At 38.4% G+C, this 21,233-nt stretch overlaps 1 protein-coding gene across 2 annotated transcripts in view; it reads left to right on the top strand.

Annotated features, from left to right (window-relative positions):
• Positions 1-1,109: 1,109 nt before the first annotated feature.
• NSF (N-ethylmaleimide sensitive factor, vesicle fusing ATPase) overlaps positions 1,110-21,233 on the top strand; it is a 157,916-nt gene continuing 137,792 nt past the window's right edge. The window contains exon 1 of one of the 2 annotated variants that reach the window (XM_029211234.1): positions 1,110-1,241. In XM_029211234.1, the coding sequence (XP_029067067.1) occupies positions 1,230-1,241 (12 nt within the window). In that variant the 5' untranslated portion in view covers positions 1,110-1,229. The remainder of the gene's footprint in view (positions 1,242-21,233) is intronic. The other variant, XM_029211233.1, reaches the window with a different exon arrangement.

Genomic DNA, 21,233 nt, shown 5'->3' with positions numbered 1-21,233 from the left:
TTTTTTCTAATTAACTGTTGAAAAGGTAACACGTCTGATCATTTTTTATTGTCTTGTGTAAATATAAAGAGAAATATAAGATAGTAGAAGCAATAAGATCATCAGAGACCCTATTTGGGAGAACCTCTCCTCTTGTAGAGAGCTGTTATTATTATCTATTCTGAGGAAATGGTATGGTAGAAAGGAAACATCAAGGTCAAAAAAAAAAAGGCCGAATTTAGGGCACAGTTTATTCAAATTCCACCGTGTATATATTGTCTGAAATGAACACTGGGAATTGACAAAAGTTGTTAGACACAAATTACCTTTATTAATAAATATATTTAATAATAAACTAATATATAAAGATATACAAACAGTCACAATTCACTTACACATTTGAGGAAAATCTTTTTTTTTTTTTGCGGTACACGGGCCTCTCACCGCTGCGGCCCCTCCCGCTGCGGAGCACAGACTCCGGCTCCGGACACGCAGGCCCAGCGGCCATGTCTCACGGGCCCAAGCCGCTCCGCGGTATGTGGGATTCTCCCGGACCGGGGCACGAACCCGCATCCCCTGCATCGGCAGGCGGACTCCCAACCACTACGCCACCAGGGAAGCCCCTGAAGTAAATCTTAACCTGAGTTTTCCAGGCTACACATAAGCTAAATGTAAATGCCAAGGCCCATCACTTTCAGGAGCTAGGAAACACGTCCGCCTACAAACAAAAGCCTGAATTCACGCAGAATTTGAATTCAGAACCAACTACACATTACTGATCTTCCCAGGGGCGAAGGCCAGTAACCGCACTGGGTGCTCTTACGTACATTTTCACACTTAAGTGAGTCTGGAAGCATAAAGTTAAAAGGCCATTAAAGGGCAGAGATAAGCAGGGGCTCAGTGATTAAAAGCATCAACGTCCTATACTTCCTATAAAGTCCAGCGCAAACGGCCAGTTGTGATGAGATTCGCAAAAGAAGCCCTGGACAAAGTCGGCAGCTGACAATTACGTAAAAGACCCAGAAGCCCCTCCGCCCCGGAAGCTCGCGTTCAAAATGGCGCCACCGCCCCGCCCGCCCCGGGCTGCCGTCGAGTCCGCGCGTGCACTGCAGGGCGGGGGCGGCGGGGCGCGTGCGCGGCGTCTAGACGGCTGCGCGCCTGCGCGAGAGCGGGCAGCGAGCGCGCGCGCGGCGGGGGCGGGCTCGTCAGAGCGCCGAGCTGCAGCTGCGGAGCCGGACGTGTCCGCGAAGATGGCGGGCCGGGTGAGTACGGTTCGCGGAGCCGCGGTTCGAGGCGGGGGTGCCTGGCTCACGGACAACTGGAGGTTCAGACAGCCCCAGGGGAGGGGAATGAGCCTGAGCAAACGGGGCGGTGGAGGGGGGTGGAAGGCCAGAGAAGCTGGGAAGAGGGAGCGGTGGCAGGGGATTAGCCCTCCTCAGAAACTCCGTCCCCGTTAGAAGCTCGAGGGAGGAGACCACCTCGCTACCCGGGTCTCCTAGGTCTCCCTTAATCCTCCCTTTACATCCCTTGGGGCTTGTCCCCCTCTCTTCTCAAGCTAGCGGCAGGCTCGTGGCCGTCCCAGGCCGGTCTGAGGGCTCTAGGGGTTTCTCCGCACTCTCTTGCGAGGGCTTATTAGGTGCCGCCTCTGGAAAAACTGCGGGGGATCCGTCCGCTGCATTGGGGCGAGGGCTGTGACAGGGACCAGAAGGAACCCATTTCTGGTTCTTCACAATAAAAGGTCTTGAGAAAGGAGGAGGGGGTGCAAATGACTTTTAGTGTTGAACCCCGGCCATCTGGGGGACGTGTCACTGCCGGCTCAGGTAGAAATGCCTTGAGCTTGGAGTGGGGATGGATTTGGAGTGTCGCGTTTTCCTTTCATGAATGACAGCCGTTTCGAATGCAGCAGGATATGTTGTAGTTTCAGGGTTTAAAATTTTACTTCCTCCTTTAGCCTCTGAGATCGCGGGGTAGTATGGGTTTGGCGAGGGGAGATAAGGCCTGTTCTGGGGTGTACTGCAGTGTGCGTTGAGCAAAAACCTCTTAGAGGGATGGATCCTGCCCAGAGATTACACTGGTCATAAACCTGGGGACGTTAACTGCGTCATTAGGGGATAAGGATGTGCTTGACTGATTTATTTCTACTGGAATATTTGAATAAATTTGCATAGATTATGCATACACGCAAATGTTCTCCCTAAAGGAAATTGTTAAGTCGGGAGATTCTAGAGTGAGAAGAGACCTTAAAGGTCATATAATTAGGCCTCTTTCTCTTCTTTTCCCCCGCAACCTCTCCTTTTATCTATGGCTACTCCAACTGTGCTTCAGATTCTCTTTCCCCCGCTTCTAAGGAGCCCCATTCCTCTATATTCACCTGCTCCCTCTTAACAAACTCAGGCTTCTCCCATCGTAAACCCTCCCTCCACTCCCACAGCTGTCACCTTTTCTCTTCCCACTTTACAGCTAGAAATCTTGTCTCCATTTATTTGTCTCCCATTTGCTTGCCACCTACTCACGCCTCAACCCACTGCAGCCTGATTTCTGGCCCTATCATCCCACTGAAACGTGCCCCTAAACTTAACTGACATTTTTCATTCCTTGTCTTACTTGATATCTCAACAGCGTTGGACATTGTTGACCGTTGCCTCCTTCATGGAAAATGCTCTTCCCTTGGCTTCAGCCTCCCTCCTGTTTTTAGTCAGACTGCTCTTTTGCAGACTCACCCTCCTCTACTCTGTTATTCAGTGCAGATATTCCTCAAGGCTGTCTCCTCACTCTGTTTTCTCCCCAGGCAATCTCTTCTAAGCCCAGCTTCAACTACTATCTAGATGCCAACGATTCTCAGTATCTTACTCCCGGTGCTGACTATCATTTAAGTTTCAGATCAGTATGTCACACTGACTATTTAAAATGAAGGCATCTCAAACTCAACTTGTTCAAATTCAAACCCATGGTCTTAGCCCACCTAATTAGTATTTTTACAGGGTTTCTTATTTCAGTGAATGGCATCACAATGCATTCCACTTATAATAAGCTGGAAACCTGAGGAGGGGGGGAGTGGGTCATTCTTTATACTTCTGTCTCTTACCATATCCTCTGCCCTCAAGGAAAATTCATCACTGAGTTCTGTTTCCCCCCTCAGAAAAGGGTATTATTAATTATTAGGACCAAAGAATCCGGGTTGGGCATTACTGCTTTAAACTGTATCCAAAACACCCACTGGACTACTCACATGGGTTCTGTCATTTTAACATCCTAAAAGTCTCTCCAATCTGTCAACCTCTCTACAACTTCATTTCCACCCCCTTTTCCCAAACTACTATCATTTCTGGCCTGGACTACTTTGGGAAGCTCCCAAGTGGCCTCCTTATGCCATTCACCACATTGATTATTCCTTCCCGTGCCCATTGCTACTTAAACCCCTCCCTCAGTAACAGCTCATTACTTTTGGGAGAAGACTAAATCCTTAACTGGGCCTTGAAGGCCCTTTGTGGTTCTGCTCCTGCATCTCTACTCACTGCCTTACTCTCTATGCTCAGGTTATGCCTTTCAGTTCCTTGACCCTCTTACCACAGGGTCTTTGCATGTGCGTTTCCTTTCTTTGTGATGTTCTGCTCCCAGCCATTTACCTCTTACTCATAGATCACTCAGCTCCTCAAGGGAGGCCTGTTCTGATCCCCCACTAAGTCAGGATCCTTTGTTAATATGCTCCTGAAGAACTGAATTCCTTTCCTTAGATATTTATGTCTGTCATTTAAAATTTATTAGTGTGATTGCCTCTACCACTAGACTTTGCTTTCCATGAAAGCAGAGACCATGTTAGTTTTTTACTTACTATCATCAGTGCTTTGCACCTGCCTGGGGCCTAGGGTTAGTGCTTTGGGTACCATTGCTTAGCTACAAATGTATCTCATTTAATCATGACAAAACCACCCTGCAAGATAGGTAGTATTAACTTTGTTTTACTCAGAGAGAGGGACTTAGTAACTTGCCAGGTTCACAGCCAGCAAGAAGCAGCGTTAGCATTTGAATTCAGGTCAGTTCATCAACTTAGTTGCAAGGGTATAAAGGAGAGTAGATTTACCTTACCTAGAACTTATTAGAGCCTGCTGTCAAAGTTTAATTTTCAAAAACTACCTTCTATCTTTCGGAAAATTTAAGCACCTTTGGCCCATCTTGAGTGGCCTTATCTTTTCTTCCTATAGCCATAATTGTCTAACAACTACCTATCCATGTTTAACAAATACAGTCAGCCTTGTTGTAATTCTCTTTTTATGGGAGAAAAGCTATTTTGAGTTTTTACTGCTTTTGATTGGTTTAGTTAATTTTGGCATTCTGACATCATCTTGTAAATGGTATTTATGTTCACTCTGTAATTGAAGATTTGTATCAGTGTTGCTGATGATAGCATTAGTAACCTGTGTATCTTGGCCTTTGCTTTTCCTGACCAAAAAAGAAAGCATCATATTTAGTCCATCTGGGAAACTGAAGAATAAACTGTGTGATGTTATTCAATATAGCATCTAGGTCATCAGAAATTGGTTAATCCCTAAAATACTTTGAAGCCCCTAATCTCAAAACTAAAGAACCTAAAAGAAAATAATTTTTGTCATTATTGTTTTAGTGTATTTATTATAAGAGAAAAATATGGAATGACAAGTTGGATACATTTTATAACACGATCAATTAATTTAAACGTATCTGGTTCCTTTTGGCCTTTCAAAAGATTCAATTAGGTAATAGGTTTTTCTCAGCTGTTTTAAATTTTTGCTAGTAATAAATCAGATTCTGAAGTTATAATTCTTATTACTTACATTGACTATAGACTCTTATTTATAAAAGACCTCCACGTACAGATGGCTGCCACTGCCCTAGGCCTCCACACCGTCTTTCAGAACTCTCGTGCTGCATTTGCTCTGGAATCAGGGAATCAGAAGAAGAGGAAAGAATCTGAAATGTAGCCTTAATAGCTGAGGAGAGCTGACTCTAGGCAGGGAGAAGCTCCTTAGTAAAGCTTCTCTGTTTGGTGTTGCTTTCCAGACCCCTTAGACTACCACTGTCACCCCACTCCTGAAGAAAAAGGAAAGAGAAGAAGATAGGCTTTCCACAGTGCCTGAACTTTTTTGTACCCTCTCTTTTAAAATTGCCAGAAATCTCACTTACTGGAAATTTAGCAGTCCCTTTCTGAAAATACACATACATTAATGAAAATAAAACCAAGGGATTGTTTTCTTCATAAATTCTTACATCTAGTGGAGGTAATTTGTTTTAAGAAATAGGAGTAAGATGATGTTAAATAGGAATCTAAGAGAGGGAACTCTCTTAGCTGTTGAAAGGGGTTTAGAAGGATGTTAGAGGTAAGTTTTACCTAATCTGGCTGTTTGTCTAGGTCAGGCTAGTATATTTAGTATCAGTATATTGAAAAAGTTTTTGTAACCTAGTCCAGAAACCTAACCATTTATAACATTTTTATGGGTGAATGACATCTTTACCAAATAACCAACCTTCAGATTGGAACACAAGTCCTAGATGGGGGACAGCTCACGGGCAGTACCACAAGTCAAAACAAATAATATAAAATGTCTTGTAGTCCCATTTCCTAAATCAGAGTTTTACTGTCCGGAACATATCAGCTCTCTGCAATCTTGTATGCAGTAGTTATTGCTTTTGTGTATCACTCTAGTGGAGATTTTATAAAGTATGTTCAAATGCAATACATTTTAGAAAATAAAATTGAACTCTTTAAGCACTGTCAACTAGCTCCTTTCTGAAACCCAGAGGAATTTATGCTTAAGATGGATGTATTCTTTTTTCAGGTATTTAAGTAAGGGTGCAAAGGTGTAAGGTGAAAGTATATTATTTTACTATTGAAAATTCTTGAATTGTTAGAGCAGTGAATCCTTGGAAACAGCTACATTGGCAATACATTAGTCACTTGCTATAAGGCTGTTCTTAAGGGTCCATACTCTGGGTATAGTGTATAGGTTAAAATCTCTTAATGAGGTCCTTTATCCTACTTCAGTATTAATGCCCTTGAATGGGCTCTGAGACCTACCTTACACTGCCTTCAATTTCCTAGTGATTTAAACTCATTTTCAACTTATTTTTTTATGATGCAAACTAAATATTCCTTGTGTGACTATAACTATTTCTAGCTCTATGCACTTTAAACAAGAATAATTCATATGCGCCTTAAGAGATTTCAAGCATGATGAAAAGTACAGAAAATAGTATAACATACATATATCTATGTGCCCATCATCCAGATTGTGTCTACATATTGTGATACTTGCTTCGTATCTTTTAGAAATAAAACCTTATAGATCCAGTTGAATCCCCTTTGTATCCCTTCTTTTTATAAAAAAATTATTTGTTTTATTTATTTAGTTTTGGCTAGGTTGGGTCTTCGTTGCTGTGCGCGGGCTTTTTCTAGTTGCGGCCAGCAGGGGCTATTCTTCGTTGCGGTGCACGTGCTTCTCATTGTGGTGGCTTCTCTTGTTGCAGAGCACAGGCTTTAGGCGCATGGGCTTCCATAGTTATGGCACGAGGGCTCAGTAGTTGTGGCTCGCGGGCTCTAGAGTGCAGGCTCAGTAGTTGTGGCGCCTGGGCTTAGTTGCTCCGCGGTATGTGGGATCTTCCCGGACCAGGGATTGAACCCATGTCCCCTGCATTGGCAGGCGGATGCTTAACCACTGCACCACCAGGGAAGTTTACATACTGTGAAATTTGCTCTATATCTTTTAACTTTTAGAAATAAAACCTTATAGATTCAATTGAATCCCCTTTGTATCCCTTCTTGATTCCACTGACCTTTTCCAGAAGTAACCACTACCCTAAAGTTGGTATAAATCCTTTCTGTTCACATCTACGTATGTTTGTGCCCATAACTAATATATTGTTTTTTGTGTTTTAAAAATGTATATAGTGGTGTCATAATGTATATTTCCTTCTACAGCGTGCATTTTTTCATTTAAAATTGTGATTGAGATTTAGTCATGTTGGAATTACATAGAGCTAGTTAATTCTGTTTATTGTGTAGTATTCTATTTTGTAAATATACCACAATTATCTGTTTTCTTATCAGAGGACAATTTAGGTGGTTTTCAATTTTATTTCTCCTGGTGCACACATTCTTGTATATGTCTCCTTACATATGAGTGTAACAGTTTCTTCAAGATGTATGTCTAGAGACGTGGACATGTACCCTATGTAGAATAGCTACATAGAATTGCTGGGTGATCAGTGACCTTTATCTTTACCTAGTTGTAACAGTTTGCAGTCTTACCAGCAGTATATGAGTACCTGATACTCATGTCCTCTCCAGCACTTAATGTTGCAGACATTTTAATTTTTACAATATGATAGGGGTAAAATAATATTATTGTTTAAATTTGCATTTTTTTCCTGATTACTAGTGAGATTGAGCATTCTTCATATTGGTCTTCGGAGTTTCCTCTTCTGTGAATTATGTTTGCATGTCCTTTGCCCATTTTTTTTCTTTTGGGCTGTTCAGTGGTGATCTTTTCATGTTTGCAGAGTTTTAGATTTAAATTTTATTTTAGTTATAACTACCCATTTTTTTAAACCTCTATAATTAGTGTACTTGTATGTTTTAAAACAGATCGTTTCCCACTTTGAAATTAGAAAGATTTTCTTTTAAAAGGTTTTGGTGTTTGATTCATCTGGAATTTATTTTTGTGTTTGGTGTGAATTAGGAAGCTAATTTTATCTTTTCTGTATGTATAACCAGTTGTCCCAATGTCATGTATTGACTCCATCCTTTTTCCCACTGATTTGTAATGCTACCTCTGTTTTATATCCACTGTAAGTCTAGACTCTATTCTGTTTCATTATTCTGTTTGTCTGTATGTGCACCAATACCACTGTTTTAATTACCATAGCTTTAAAATTATTCTTGCTATCTGGTAGTGTTAGTCCCCCTCATTTTTCTTCATTTGGCATTTCTTGCCCTTTTCCATATGAAGTTTATGAGCAACTTAATCCCTCCTTTAAAAAAATTTTATATTTATCTTTTGCCATTGATTTACATTTTTCCTTATAGTATTTTATAAGGGCAGATACAAAGATCATTTCAATAAAATTTAGCTGAATTACTCTAGGAAGCTGATAAGCTGATTTTCTTCCCTCCCTCCCTCCCCATCCTTCCCTCCCTCCCTCCCCATCCTTCCCTCCCTCCTTTCTTTCCTGTTTTTTTGCCATTAAGCAAAAAGTGCTAATAATTTATCGCAACTTCATGCCCTATAGATTTGCAATCAGATGAATTAGCATTAGCTGTTTATGAGTAATGCAGGGTGTTTTGGTCCTTTGCTAAATTCGGAATGAAGTGCTAAAATTCTGATGTATTTTGCACTAGCTATGTAGATCTTTGGTAATGGAGAAAATAGGAAAATTATTAAAGTAAGAAATAAGTTGTCATTTTTGAAATCCAACATTCACTTCTTTATAAAACCACTAAATATTAAAGAGAATTTTAGGATTTCACTGATGGGTTATTATTTTTTAATTTGTTATTAATTTATTTATTTTTGGCCAAGTGGCTTATGGGATCTTAGTTCCCCCATGAGGAATTGAACCCGGGTCCTCGGCAGTGAAAGTGCAGAGTCCTAACCACTGGAGCGCCAGGGAATTCCCATCGCTGGTGGATTTTTTAAAAGTGTAAAGTGTTTTTAGTGTTATGGGCATATGAGCAAACATTTTCTTACTTGGTTTGACAAGCAATGAAAATAAAACTTATCACTAATTCTGGGTCTTCCAACAAAACATCTGAGTGCGGAGATTAAAACGATTTAGTTATCCTAGTTACTTTTCTCCTAGAGAATAATATTGACAAAATTTTTTGAGATGATAGCAGACTTACATCCCACTGTTTAGAACAAAGCCTGGCATGAAAGTGTTATTTAGTAAATGATTGTTGAATGGGTGAATGTTTATTTCTGTATACCTTAGTAAATTATCATTTTGGACAGTGTCTGTAGTTGGATTTTAATGTTATGTTCTCTGCCAATTATTGAATACTGTTGTTTATTCTGTTATCCAAATCATTAATATAGCATAGATCTAACTTTAAATAGCTGCTGGCCTCCGATACAGTCCTTTTCTCGATCTGCAAATATTGAGTCTGATAACTTTTTTGTTTATATAGACTTCCAATCAATTTACTACTTATAAAGCATCAAAATAAACTTAACTATAAAGTTTTACCAAGTTAAAGGATGAAATGGACCAAGAGCATTATTGAAGTCTCTTTTCCGTATTTTCTTCTCTTCTATTGTAGAAGGAAATGAACCTGCCATTATTTCTGTTTTTATGAAGTTTATTTCTCTTAGTGCAATGATTCCCAAAGTGGAATCTGCAGACCAGCTAATCAGCATCACCTGAGAACTTGTTAAAAGTGCAGATTCTCTTACCCCACAGAGGTTGATTAAATTAGAAATACTGGAGGTGGGGCCCCTGCAATCCCTTAACAGTTCTGAAGATGTTGTATGCTAAAGTTGAGGACCATTGACTTAGGATTTTGAGCTCTCCAATTTACTTTAACAAATTGTTCGAGATTTTTTTCTCCAGATTTCCTTCCAAAGGTATACTCAACCTTGTTATTTCTAGATTTCAGCGTTATTGTCTTACCTTTCCTTTAATACCTTCTTCACCTGTATCCAATTTCAGACGTTTAAGAAAGCATAAGTTATTTCCTGCAGTATGGAGAATTAGGTACCTTGACTGACCTTTCCATGGAAAATATTTGCAATGCTAGATAGCATGGTAATTATAGTTAATTAAAAAATGTTGTATTCTTGAAATTTGCTAAGACAGCAGATCTTTCTTTTTCTTTCTTTTTTTTTTTTGGCCGTGCTGGGTGGCTTGTGGGGTCTTAGTTCCTGACAAGGGATCGAACCTGCGCTGCCTGTGTTGGAAGCGCGGAGTCTTAACCACTGGGCCGCCAAAGAAGTGTGCTAAGACAGTAGACCTTAAGTGTTCTTACCACACACACACACACAGAAGTAACTTTGTGAGGTGATGGATATGTTTATTAGCTTGTTGTGGTAATCATTACACAAGGTATACTTATATCAAAACATCACTTTGTATACCTTAGGCAAAATTCCCTAAGGCTGAACGTGTGCATGTATGCGTGCGATCCAGCAGTTCTTCTGGAGTGGGTGTATGTGGGAGTGGGGGTGGGAGTATAGCTATCCAATTGAAATGCATACATATATTATTCAAAAGACATGTAATGTTATTAGTGACAGTATTCATAATTAAAAACTGGAAACAACTCATGGATAAATAATGGTGGTATATTCATATAATTATATACTGTAAAAAGCAAGGAAAATGAACTATTGCTACATGCAACAAAATGGATGAGTGTTGACAATCATAATATTGATGGGTAGAAGTCACACACAAAATAATACAAGCTACATGATTCCATTTATATAAAGTTTTCAACAGGCTAAACTCTGATTTCTATCTCTGGTGGTAGAAACAAGATAGCAGTTATCTGTGGTTGGGGGTGAAGAGCTAGTGATTAGGAGGGGGCAGTATGGGATGTTGGTAATGTTCTCTTTCTTTAACTGGGTGTTGGTTACCCTGGGTGTGTTCACTTTGCAGAAATTCTTTGAGCCAAACACAATGTGTGTACTTTTCTGTATCTATGTTTTCTTTAATAAAAAGTTGATTTAAAGAAGTGGTAATGTTCTTTTCCTTAAACTAGGCGGTAGGAACATGGTGATTGTTTCTTGGTATTTTATATCTTACGTTTTTAATAAATATTTTATTTTTATTCAGTATTCAAAAAATATAAAAAGTAGTCACTACTTCATTGTTAATTGAACATCTCCTGCACAGAGCACAGTGCCTGGAACATTATAGGTATTCATTAAATATTTGTTCCATTGAACAAAAGTAGGGTAGTAATTCCTTTTTGCCTTCCGACAGCCAATATTTTACTCAATTATTTATAAATAATTATTTCTAAATAACCAAAAAATATAAATAATACCATTATATTATTCTTATACTATCAAGCTGAGTTTATTAAACAGAAACCTCTCAGTATTACAGGCACTTGCATCATGAATTATTAGCATGTTTAATTATAGTGACTCAGATTAACATCAGCAATTTAGATTAATATGGATGTAAATCAATAGATTTTGCAGCTTTGAAGATGTGAAATTTAGTAGACTTTCTAATATTTTCGGGTATCTCACTTTTTTTCTTTCTTTTTTTCTTTTTCTGAACAACTGAAATCACAGCTAACTTTTTCTACTGAAACTTGTGTTCTACCTTCTGTACCATGCTGCCTCTTGCTTCTTGCCTGTCTTGCATCTCTAACTTTCTGCTTTCCTGAATGCCCTGTGTCTCGCTAAGGGAAGAGCCCAGAGATATGGGACTTAGGGGTTGGGACTGGGGAGAGGCTCTAAGGCCTGGGATCCTTGTTCTGATTCCTTCTCCAAAAATTCTTCTCTCCTTCTTCACCCTTCAAAAGAACGTAGGTGCCAAACTTTCATCAGGATGTTGGGAATAAAAAAAAAAAGCTTCACAAATATTGTTTTGATTTCTTTAAGAACATTTGGAGTAAACTTTTCAGAGTAAGAACACTAAGTTACTAAATAAGAATATCTTAAATTGAACGAATGGTATTTTACAGTTTTGAAAACACCTTCACAGATCCTTTCTTGTTAGACTCTCAGAGCAACCTTATGAGTTGGCACTCTCAAAATTCAGTTCAACAAATATATTTCAACTAACACAGTAACCCTCAGCTAACATCATACTTACTGGTGAACACTGAAAGCCTTCCCCTTTAAGATCAGGAACAAGATAAGGATGTCTGCTGTCTTACACTTCTATTGAGCACTATTTTGGAGGTTCTAGATAGGGCAGTTAAGCAAGTAAAAGAGTAAAAAAGGCATTCAAATTAGAAAGAAAGAAAATTATATCTATATACAGATGAAAGAATTTACAAGAAAAAAACGTAGAGCTAAAAAATGAATCCCATAAAGTTGCAGGATACAAGATCAATGTACAAAAATCAGTTGCATTTCTATACACTAGCAATGAACAATTTGAAAATAAAATTAAGAAAACAGTTCCATTTACAATAGCATCAAAAAGAACAGAATGCCTATGACTAAGTTTAACCAAAGAATTGTAAGATTTGTTCACTGAAAACTATAAAACACATTGAAAGAAATGAAAGATCTAAATACATGGAAAGACATCTTCTTAGAAGGAAACGTAGATGAAAATCTGTTCATGGATCGGAATACTCCCCAAATTGATCTATAAATTCAGTGCAGCCTCTTTCAAAATTCCAACTGCTTTGTTCCCAGAAGTGGACAAGCTGATCCTAAAATTCATATGGAGTTGCAAAGCCATTTTAGCCACAACAATTTGAAAAAGAAAAAGAAGAGTAAAGTTGGAGGATACACTTCCTGATTTCAAAACTTATTATAAAGTACAGTAATCAAGATGATATAGCACTGGCCTAAGGATAGTCACATAGTCATGTAAACCAGTGGAATAGAATTGAGAGTCCAGAAGAAAACCATACGTTTATGGTTAATTGATTTTCAACAGAGGGCCGAGACCATTCAGTGGGGAAAGAATAGTCTTTTTAACAAGTGATGCTGAGACAACTGGATATCTACATGCAAAAGAGTGAACCTGGACCCTTACCTCACACCACATACAAACATGAACTCAGAATGGGTCAAAGATCTAAATCTATAAAATTCTTAGAAGGAAACAAAGGTGAAAATCTGCATGACCTTGCATTAAACAGTGATTTTTTAAAAAAGATACGACACAAAAAGCACAAGCACCAAAGGGAAAAATAGATAAATTAGACTTCATCAAAATTTAAAATTATCATGCATCAAGAAAGTGAAGAGACAACCCACAGAATGGGAGAAAATATTTATAAATCATATGTCTGTTAATGGTGTAGTATCCAGAATGTATAAAGAACCGTTATAACTCAACAGTAAAAAGAAACTCTATTTTAAAATGGGCAGAGGATTTGAATAGATATTTCTCCAAAAAAGATGTGAAAATGACCAATAAGCACATGAAAAGATGTTCAGCATCATAGTCATTAGAGAAATATAAATCAAATCCCACAATGGGATACTACCTCACACCCACTAGGATGACTATAGTTAAAAAAAAAAAAAGTGTTGGTGACAGTGTAGAGAATTTGGGACCCTCATACACTGTTGGTGGAAATGTAAAATGGAGCAGCCATTGTGGGAAACAGTTCGGCAGTTCTTCAAAAAGTTAAACATAGAATGATCCAGCAATTCTCCTAGCTATATAACCAAGTGAGTTGAAAATATATGTTCATACATAAACTTGTACATGAATGTTCATAGCATTATTCATAATAGCCAAAACGTGGAAATAACCCAATGTCCATCAGCTAATGAATAGATAAAACAAATGTGGGTTATCCATACAGTGGAATATGATCACAAAAAGGAATGGAGTGCTGTCACTTGCTACAACATAGATGATCTTGAAAATATTATGCTAATTGAAAGACGCAATCACAAAGATGACAGATTGTATGATTCTATTTATATGAAATGTTCAGAATAGGCAAATCCATAGAGATAGAATGTAGATTAGTGGTTGCCAAGGGATGAGGGAGGGGAGAATGGGGATTAAATAGCTAATAGGTACAGGGTTTCTTTCTGGAGTGCTAGAAATGTTCTGGAATTAGATAGTGGTGATAATTGCACAATGTAGTGAATATACTAAAAATCACTGAAGTGTACACTTGAAAGTGATGAATTTTATGTTATATGAACTTGTCTTAGTCTGTTTGGGCTGCTGTAACAAAATACCAGAGACTGGGTAGCTTATAAACAACAGAAATTTATTTCTCACAGTTTTAGAGACTGGAAGTCCAAGATCAGGGTGCCAGCATGGTTGAGTGAGGGCCCTCTTCTGGGTCACAGACTTCTCATTGTATCCTCACCTGCTGGAAGGGACAAGCTAGTTCTCTGGGCCCTCTTTTATAAAGGTACTAATTCCATTCATGAGGGTTCTTGACCTACTCACCTCCCAAAGGCCTCACCTTCTAATACCATAGCCTTGGGCATTAGGTTGTCAACATATGGATTTTGGGAAGACAAACATCAAACCATAGCAGAAGTGTATCTCAAAAAATGCTAATAAACACTTCAACTAACGTTGCATATACTGGGTGGCACAGGCATGTCAGAGCTTAGAATAGTGGTACCCAACTAAGTAGTTTAAGGCAGCTGGTGATAAGTAGTGATAAGACTGTTGGAGAAGCACAAATAATAGAGATATGGGAGATACCCAGTCTTACTAGGAACCAAATAAAGAGTTGTATAGACTTGGCTTTGTAAGATGGGTAAGATTCCATAGGTGGAAGGGGTTTGGAATAGGAAATTCAGGCAAAAGGGGTAGTATAAAAGAAAGGTATGGAGTTAGGAATATGAAGTATCAATACATGGGCTTTATTATTTAGGAATCACATTTTTAGTTTTAGGTCATGTCTGGTGGCAGACAGAAGATTGAATTGGAGAAGAGAAATTAGAGTCAGGGAAACCAATTAGGTTATCGCAGTTTTTTTAGGAGAGAGGTGATGTTGGCTGAAATAGATCAACAGTTGTGAGGATGGAAGGGAGGAATCAAATGCAAGTTACAGAGCAGAAGTAAAATTAATAGGTCTTGGCCCCAATTTGTGTGTGTGTGTACACGTGCGTGAGTGGATTGGATGGTGAAGGGGAGAATGACCTTGAAATTGTGAATTTGAATGAATTGAAAGGATAATGATGATGTTAGGACAGCCAGAGAAACAAATTAAAATGAATACTGAGGAGAGGGAGATACCACTGAATTTCTCAATTAGAAAGGCATTGGTGACTTGGAAGAGCCATTGCAGTAAAGTAGTTGCTGGAGAGGATTTCAAAGAAGATTGCCAGAGGATGAGAAGATGGGAGGCAAGGAAGGGAGACTTGAGAAATTTGGTTGTAAAGTGAAGAGGGAAAGGTTGATAATTTGAGGTAAGAGAATTAAGGAACTTTTGCTTTTTAAGTCACTATGAGGGGTGTGGACCTTCCTCTGGAATGAGAGAGGCTTACTGTCAGTGACCCAAGAGGCGAAAGACCAAAGGCTGGATAGGCGGGTTGCCATCAAACCTACAGATGAGGGATTCTACCTCCTTATACATTTGAGATATGTGCCTTAAGATGCTTCTGTAAGGTTAAGAATAGAATGCTGTGATCCTTGAATGTGACCAAATGGAGCTACAGTACGAGCTTGAATCAAATTAGAGGTAGCTATAGGATTAAAACACACAATCTTTAGTTTATTCACTTTAAAATTAGATTTTTTATCTTCTAAGTATACAAAATTCAGAATGAGTCATATTTTAAAAATCATTTAGAGAGAAGTAATTTTCCTATGAGAAAACAAAAATGTTAGCTAGAGCGAGGGCCGGGTGTTTGCAGGTGTGTAAAGCTTTTAAAACAGCGCCTGGTGTGTAATAAGCTCTCAAGACACATTAGCTATTATTATTGACACTCCTGCAGTCCAGCCACCAAGTGGATAATCATTCACCTCAGTGCCATTTATTGAATAGTTCAGCTTTCCTCTACTGATTCTAAATCTCACCTAAGTTCTCACCTGGTTCTATATCTGGATTGTTTGTTCTACTCCATTGAACTGTCTGTTTCTGTACTAAGACTACAATACATTGTTTTACTTTATTTAATTTTAGTTTTTTTTGGCCACGGGATCTTAGTTCCCCAACCAGGGATTGAACCCTGGCCCTCGGCAGTGAAAGCGTGGAGCCTAACCACTGGACTACCACGGAATTCCACTAAATTGTTTTAATTACTGTGTACGGCATGTTTTGATGTCTAGTAGGGCCAGTCTCATTCTTTGTGAAATTTTTCTTGGCTACTTTCACAAATTAAAAAAAAATTTTGTTCCCTTCTCATTTTGCCTGTTACATGTATAAAACTTTGCCAGTTACAGTTTAGATTGAATTTGCTGAAGTCCCACTGGATTTTCTTATAATTACATTAAGTTTATAGGTTAATTTGGAGTTGATGATATCCTTACAGTATTGAGTCATTGCATAGAATGACATCATATATCTCTACATTTACTTGGATATTCTTTTTTTTTTTTTTTTTTTTTGCGGTACGCGGGCCTCTCACTGTTGTGGCCTCTCCCGTTGCGGAGCACAGGCTCCGGACGCGCAGGCCCAGCGGCCATGGCTCACGGGCCCAGCCGCTCTGCGGCATGTGGGATCTTCCCAGACCGGGGCACGAACCTGTGTCCCCTGCATCGGCAGGCGGACTCTCAACCAATGCGCCACCAGGGAAGCCCTACCAATTTTTTAATTCCACAAATATTTATTGAGTGTCTATTATGTGCTAACTGTTGTACTAGGTACTTCTCCAAATTTTAAGTAATGTATTTTGAGGCATTAATGAACTTTCCCAAGTTAATGCAGTCTTGGAGAGGAAATTATTTATCCACAGAGCCAAGGATTTAGTTAACTGGCTTATGACTTGGTGTTCATTTTGATAGTCATTGGTTAATCTGCCCAGTATAAATAAAATTTTAACTCTTTGTATATCTATCAAAAGATTCTGTGTTTCAGACCATATCTTGTAATTTCTTACAGAGTTTATTAAAAAGTATGTTTTCTTAATTTATATACAAAAATCTTTGCCACACTGTAGTCAAAGAGAATTAGATTTAACCTACATGGTTTAATTATGAAGAAAAAACACACATAAGCAAATTATGAGACCATGTCTTACATTTCATGAATAATGACAGTGTCCTTTTATTAAGCATGTCCTTCCAGTTATTTTCCTAATGTGTGAGGTCATCACTGTCTATGCAGAAACAGAGGTCTGAAATGAAATATACCATCAATTAACTTTAATACAAAAATTTTAATTTGGGTAGTAAAATAGCAGCTATCTATATTTTTTAACTTGGAAAATGCAGAAAGGAAGAAAATAAATCACTCATAGTCCCACTGTCCAATCACAATTGTTTTTTACATTTTGGTGTGTTTTTATTTTTAATTAATTTATTTATTTTTGCGGTACGCGGGCCTCTCACTGTTGTGGCCTCTCCCGTTTCGGAGCACAGGCTCCGGACGCGTAGGCTCAGTGGCCATGGCTCACGGCCCTAGCCGCTCCGCGGCATGTGGGATCCTCCCAGACCGGGGCACGAACTGGCGTCCCCTGGATCGGCAGGCGGACTCTCAACCACTGCGCCACCAGGGAAGCCCTGGTGTGTTTTTATTTAATTTCTTTGCTATACTTAAAAAAATAAAACTATAAAGTGAAATATATATATATATGTATATATATACATGTATACATATACTATCCTGTGATTTGAATATTATGAGGATATGATATTTAATTAAGTGGATATGTTTTAGTTTTCATTGACCATCACTTTGAAATAGGACTTTTAGTTTGCTTCTAATTCATCACCGTTAAAGTAATCCTGTAGAGGAAAACTTTGTACATAAAAGTTCTCTATATTTAAAATTATTTTCCTAACATAAGGGTTATTTATTGTAAAAAACAATTTATTGTAAAAAACAGTTCCAACCATTCAGAATTGTGAAAAGCAAAGGTGTTTCATTTATACCTTCTTGTTTCACCTCAGTGGTAACTAGTGTGTATCTTTTATTAAAAACTTACTCTACATGCTATTTTATTTCTTTTTTAAAACTTAATTCTATATTGTGGACATTTCCCTTGTCAGTACATACAGAGGTACCTTGACCTTTTAAATGGCTGCATAGTTGTGATACTTTTAACCATGCGCCTATTCACGGCATTTATTTAGCTTTAGACTGATTTTTTTTTCTATTACAAATAATTCTTTACTGAATATCTCTATGATGGTCATAATAATAGCTGAGATTTATTATTTACTCTATATCAAGTAAATAAGAATACTCATTTAATTCTCTTGTGTATGTTTGGGTGGTTGTGCATTTATTCCTATGTCCTCCTGTTTCCATTCCTGCCCATAGGGAGAGCAGAACTTTAGATCAAATTCCCTTGCGTCTTAGTGGAAGAGTTATTACAGGGAAAACAAACAATCTTACTTTTCTCAGGAGGAAGAATTGCCAATCTGATGGTTAGTATGGGACATTCATGCCAGGAGATGTAGGTTATACTTCCTCTTTTTACATCCTGTGCCCAGGACTAGCAGGCCAATATGGTCAGCAACCTTAGACTGGCCTTTAGAGGTAGATCTGGCCATTCTCCTAGTTCTGTTTATTCCTACAGCTTGGATGAGGACTGGTTGAGGGGAGAACTGAATCTGTTCTGCAGACCTAGTTGGCTCTCTTTTCCAGTAGGCCTACCTGAGTACAGATATACCAAGGTCTAGGTCTTTGTTGCATGTGTGTATGTACCTTGTACCTAAACTATGTTTTCTTGTTTGAACATTTATACTGTCTTTACATGGGAATTATTGGTGATTGCCCAGCCATTAAAAAATCAGACCATCACTTCTCAACTTTATTGAGGTATAACCTATATACAATAAAATACAATCAAGATATAGAACATTTCTGTTATCTCAAAAAATTACTTCATGCTTTTCTGCTGTTCATTTCACCCCGGCCCCAGGCAATCACTGATTGTGTGTGTGTGGTTGTTACTCTAGATTAATTTTGCTTCTTCTATGATTTCATGTAATTACAAGGTGATGCAAAAAAGAGTTCATCCTATATTATATAAGCATCTGGCTTTACTTGGCATTATGTTTTTGAGGTTTACTCATGTTGTTGCATATATCAGTAGGTGGTTTCTTTTTAATTGCTGGGTAGTGTTCCATTGTATGGCTGTGCCACAATTTGTTTATCCATTCAACTGTTGGTAGATCTTCGTGTTATTTCAGCTTTTGACTATTATGAATAAAGTTGCTGTGACCGTTTGTGTACCAGTAGTCGTGTGGCTGTATGTTTTCATTTCTCTTTGCTGAAAACCTAGGGGTAGATCTGCTGGGTCATGTTAACCTTATAAGAAACGGCATCACATCTTTGCCACTATTTAGTGCTGTCAGCCTTTTATATTTTCCTTTGTGTTTTTTTTTTCCCCTCAAAAAACCAAAATGGGAGCTCAGTTTTTTTTTCTTTTTCAATATAAGTTTGTAAAGGCATTTTAAGGCCCTAAGGGATGTCACCTATGTGAATAGTTACTGATTTGAGATGGATAATGTGAAGGGTATCCCTCCATGCTCTTTGCAAGATTACTATAGGACACACAAATTTAGCTTATTTCTATCCATCACTTCTAGTCCCACAGGACTTCACAATTTTAATAGAAATTATTATTTCAGGAGTTTATAGCAGAGTGGTTCCATAGGCCTGAAGACACGGATTACTGATGGCCTTTCTCACACTGCTCTAGACTAGGACCATCTAATGAAACTTTCTTCAGTGACAGTTAATAGCCACATGTGGCACTTGAAATGTGACTAGTGCACCTGAATTTTAAAATTTTAATTAGTTTTAATTTTAATAACCATATGTGTCTAGTGGTTACTTTATTGAATAGTGCAGTTATAAAATGTTATTTTTCAGGAAGCACAAAATTGAGTGAGACTTGTTAGCTGAGCTGGCTCTGGGGCAAGTTCGTATATTCTGTCCTACTTCCCTTTCCTGTGGGGGAATTTGTGTCTCTAGACAGATGTAACCTAGGCCTGAAGCACCACAGAGAAGACCAATGGATTCATGAGTGTTGCAGTTATCTGTAATGAGGTCTTATAATCAGGTACTACACGCTTTGGGTTTTTCTATTTATTTTGCCCTACTGAGTTCTTTGGTAAACAATAAAGCATATATTTTAAAAATCCAATTTTTAAAGTGGACCTTTGGATGAAAGTATGTTATTTAAATTTGAAAACTATGCAGTGATGCCCAGAGGAGTCCTGATTACCCGCCCCCCCCCCGCCCAATTTTTTTCTTTTTGATGGGAAGAAGCCAGTTCTCTTTCTGCACTTTAAAGGCTCTCACGTAAGTAATGATATAACTTTTTTTTCCTTTGGCATAAGGATTATATATTTAAAAAAATTTTTAATATTTATTGATTGAGTCATTTAAAAATAACATTAAAGCCCATTACAGGTTATCATAAAGAACCTATCTTTAAGCAGAGGCTGACACACCATTTTAAAGCAAGTATACTCCAATAAAGATGTTTAAAAAAAAAGAACCTATCTTTATGAAAAGATAACTATAGTTTACAAGGCAAAAAAAAAAATAGTGAGTGGCACTGTTTTACATTTTTGCAAATCTCTGACTTAGAAGACAGCTGTAATTCTCACACATCTGCATCTGCATTCAATCTGTTGTCTCATGCAGATATGTAATTGGAAAAGAAAGGAGTGTTTTTAAAATTTTCACTGGAGTATAGTTGCTTTACAATGTTTTAGTTTCTGCTGTACAGCAAAGTGAATCAGCTATATGTACACATATATCCCCTCTTTTGGATTTCCTTCCCATTTAGGTCACCAAAGAGCATTGAGTAGAGTTCCCTGTGCTAAACAGTAGTTTCTCATTAGTAATCTATTTTATACATAGTATCAATAGTGTGTATATGTCAGTCCTAATCTTCCAATTCATCCCACCCAACCCCCTTTCCCCCTTGGTATCCATACGTTTGTTCTCTATGTCTGTGTCTCTGTTTCTACTTTGCAAATAAGATCATCTGTATCGGGCTTCCCTGGTGGTGCAGTGGTTAAAGAGTCCGCTTGCCAGTGCAGGGGACATGGGTTCAAGCCCTGGTCTGGGAAGAGCCCATATGCCGCGGAGTAACTAAGCCCGTGCACCACAACTACGGAGCCCACGTGCCACAACTACTGAAGCTTGTGCACCTAAAGCCCGTGCTCCGCAACAAGAGAAGCCACTGCAGTGAGAAGCCCATGCACCACAACGGAGAGTAACCCCTGCTCGCTGCAGCTAGAGACGGCCGCACACAGCAACGAAGAACCAAAGCAGCCAAAAATAAATAAATAAATTTATTTAAAAAAAAAAAAAAAAAAAGATCATCTCTACCATTTTTCTAGATTCCACATATATGTGTTAATACGATATTTTTTTTCTCTTTGTGACTTACTTCACTCTGTATGACACTCTTTAAGTCCATCCACGTCTCTGCAGACGACCCAATTTCATTCCTTTTTTTTTTTTTTTTTTT

Source organism: Monodon monoceros, unplaced genomic scaffold (genome assembly GCF_005190385.1).
Source record: "Monodon monoceros isolate NGI ecotype Baffin Bay Population unplaced genomic scaffold, NGI_Narwhal_1 Super_Scaffold_9, whole genome shotgun sequence".
Taxonomy (NCBI): Eukaryota; Metazoa; Chordata; class Mammalia; order Artiodactyla; family Monodontidae; genus Monodon; species Monodon monoceros.
This window is presented reverse-complemented; position numbering and strand designations above follow the sequence as displayed.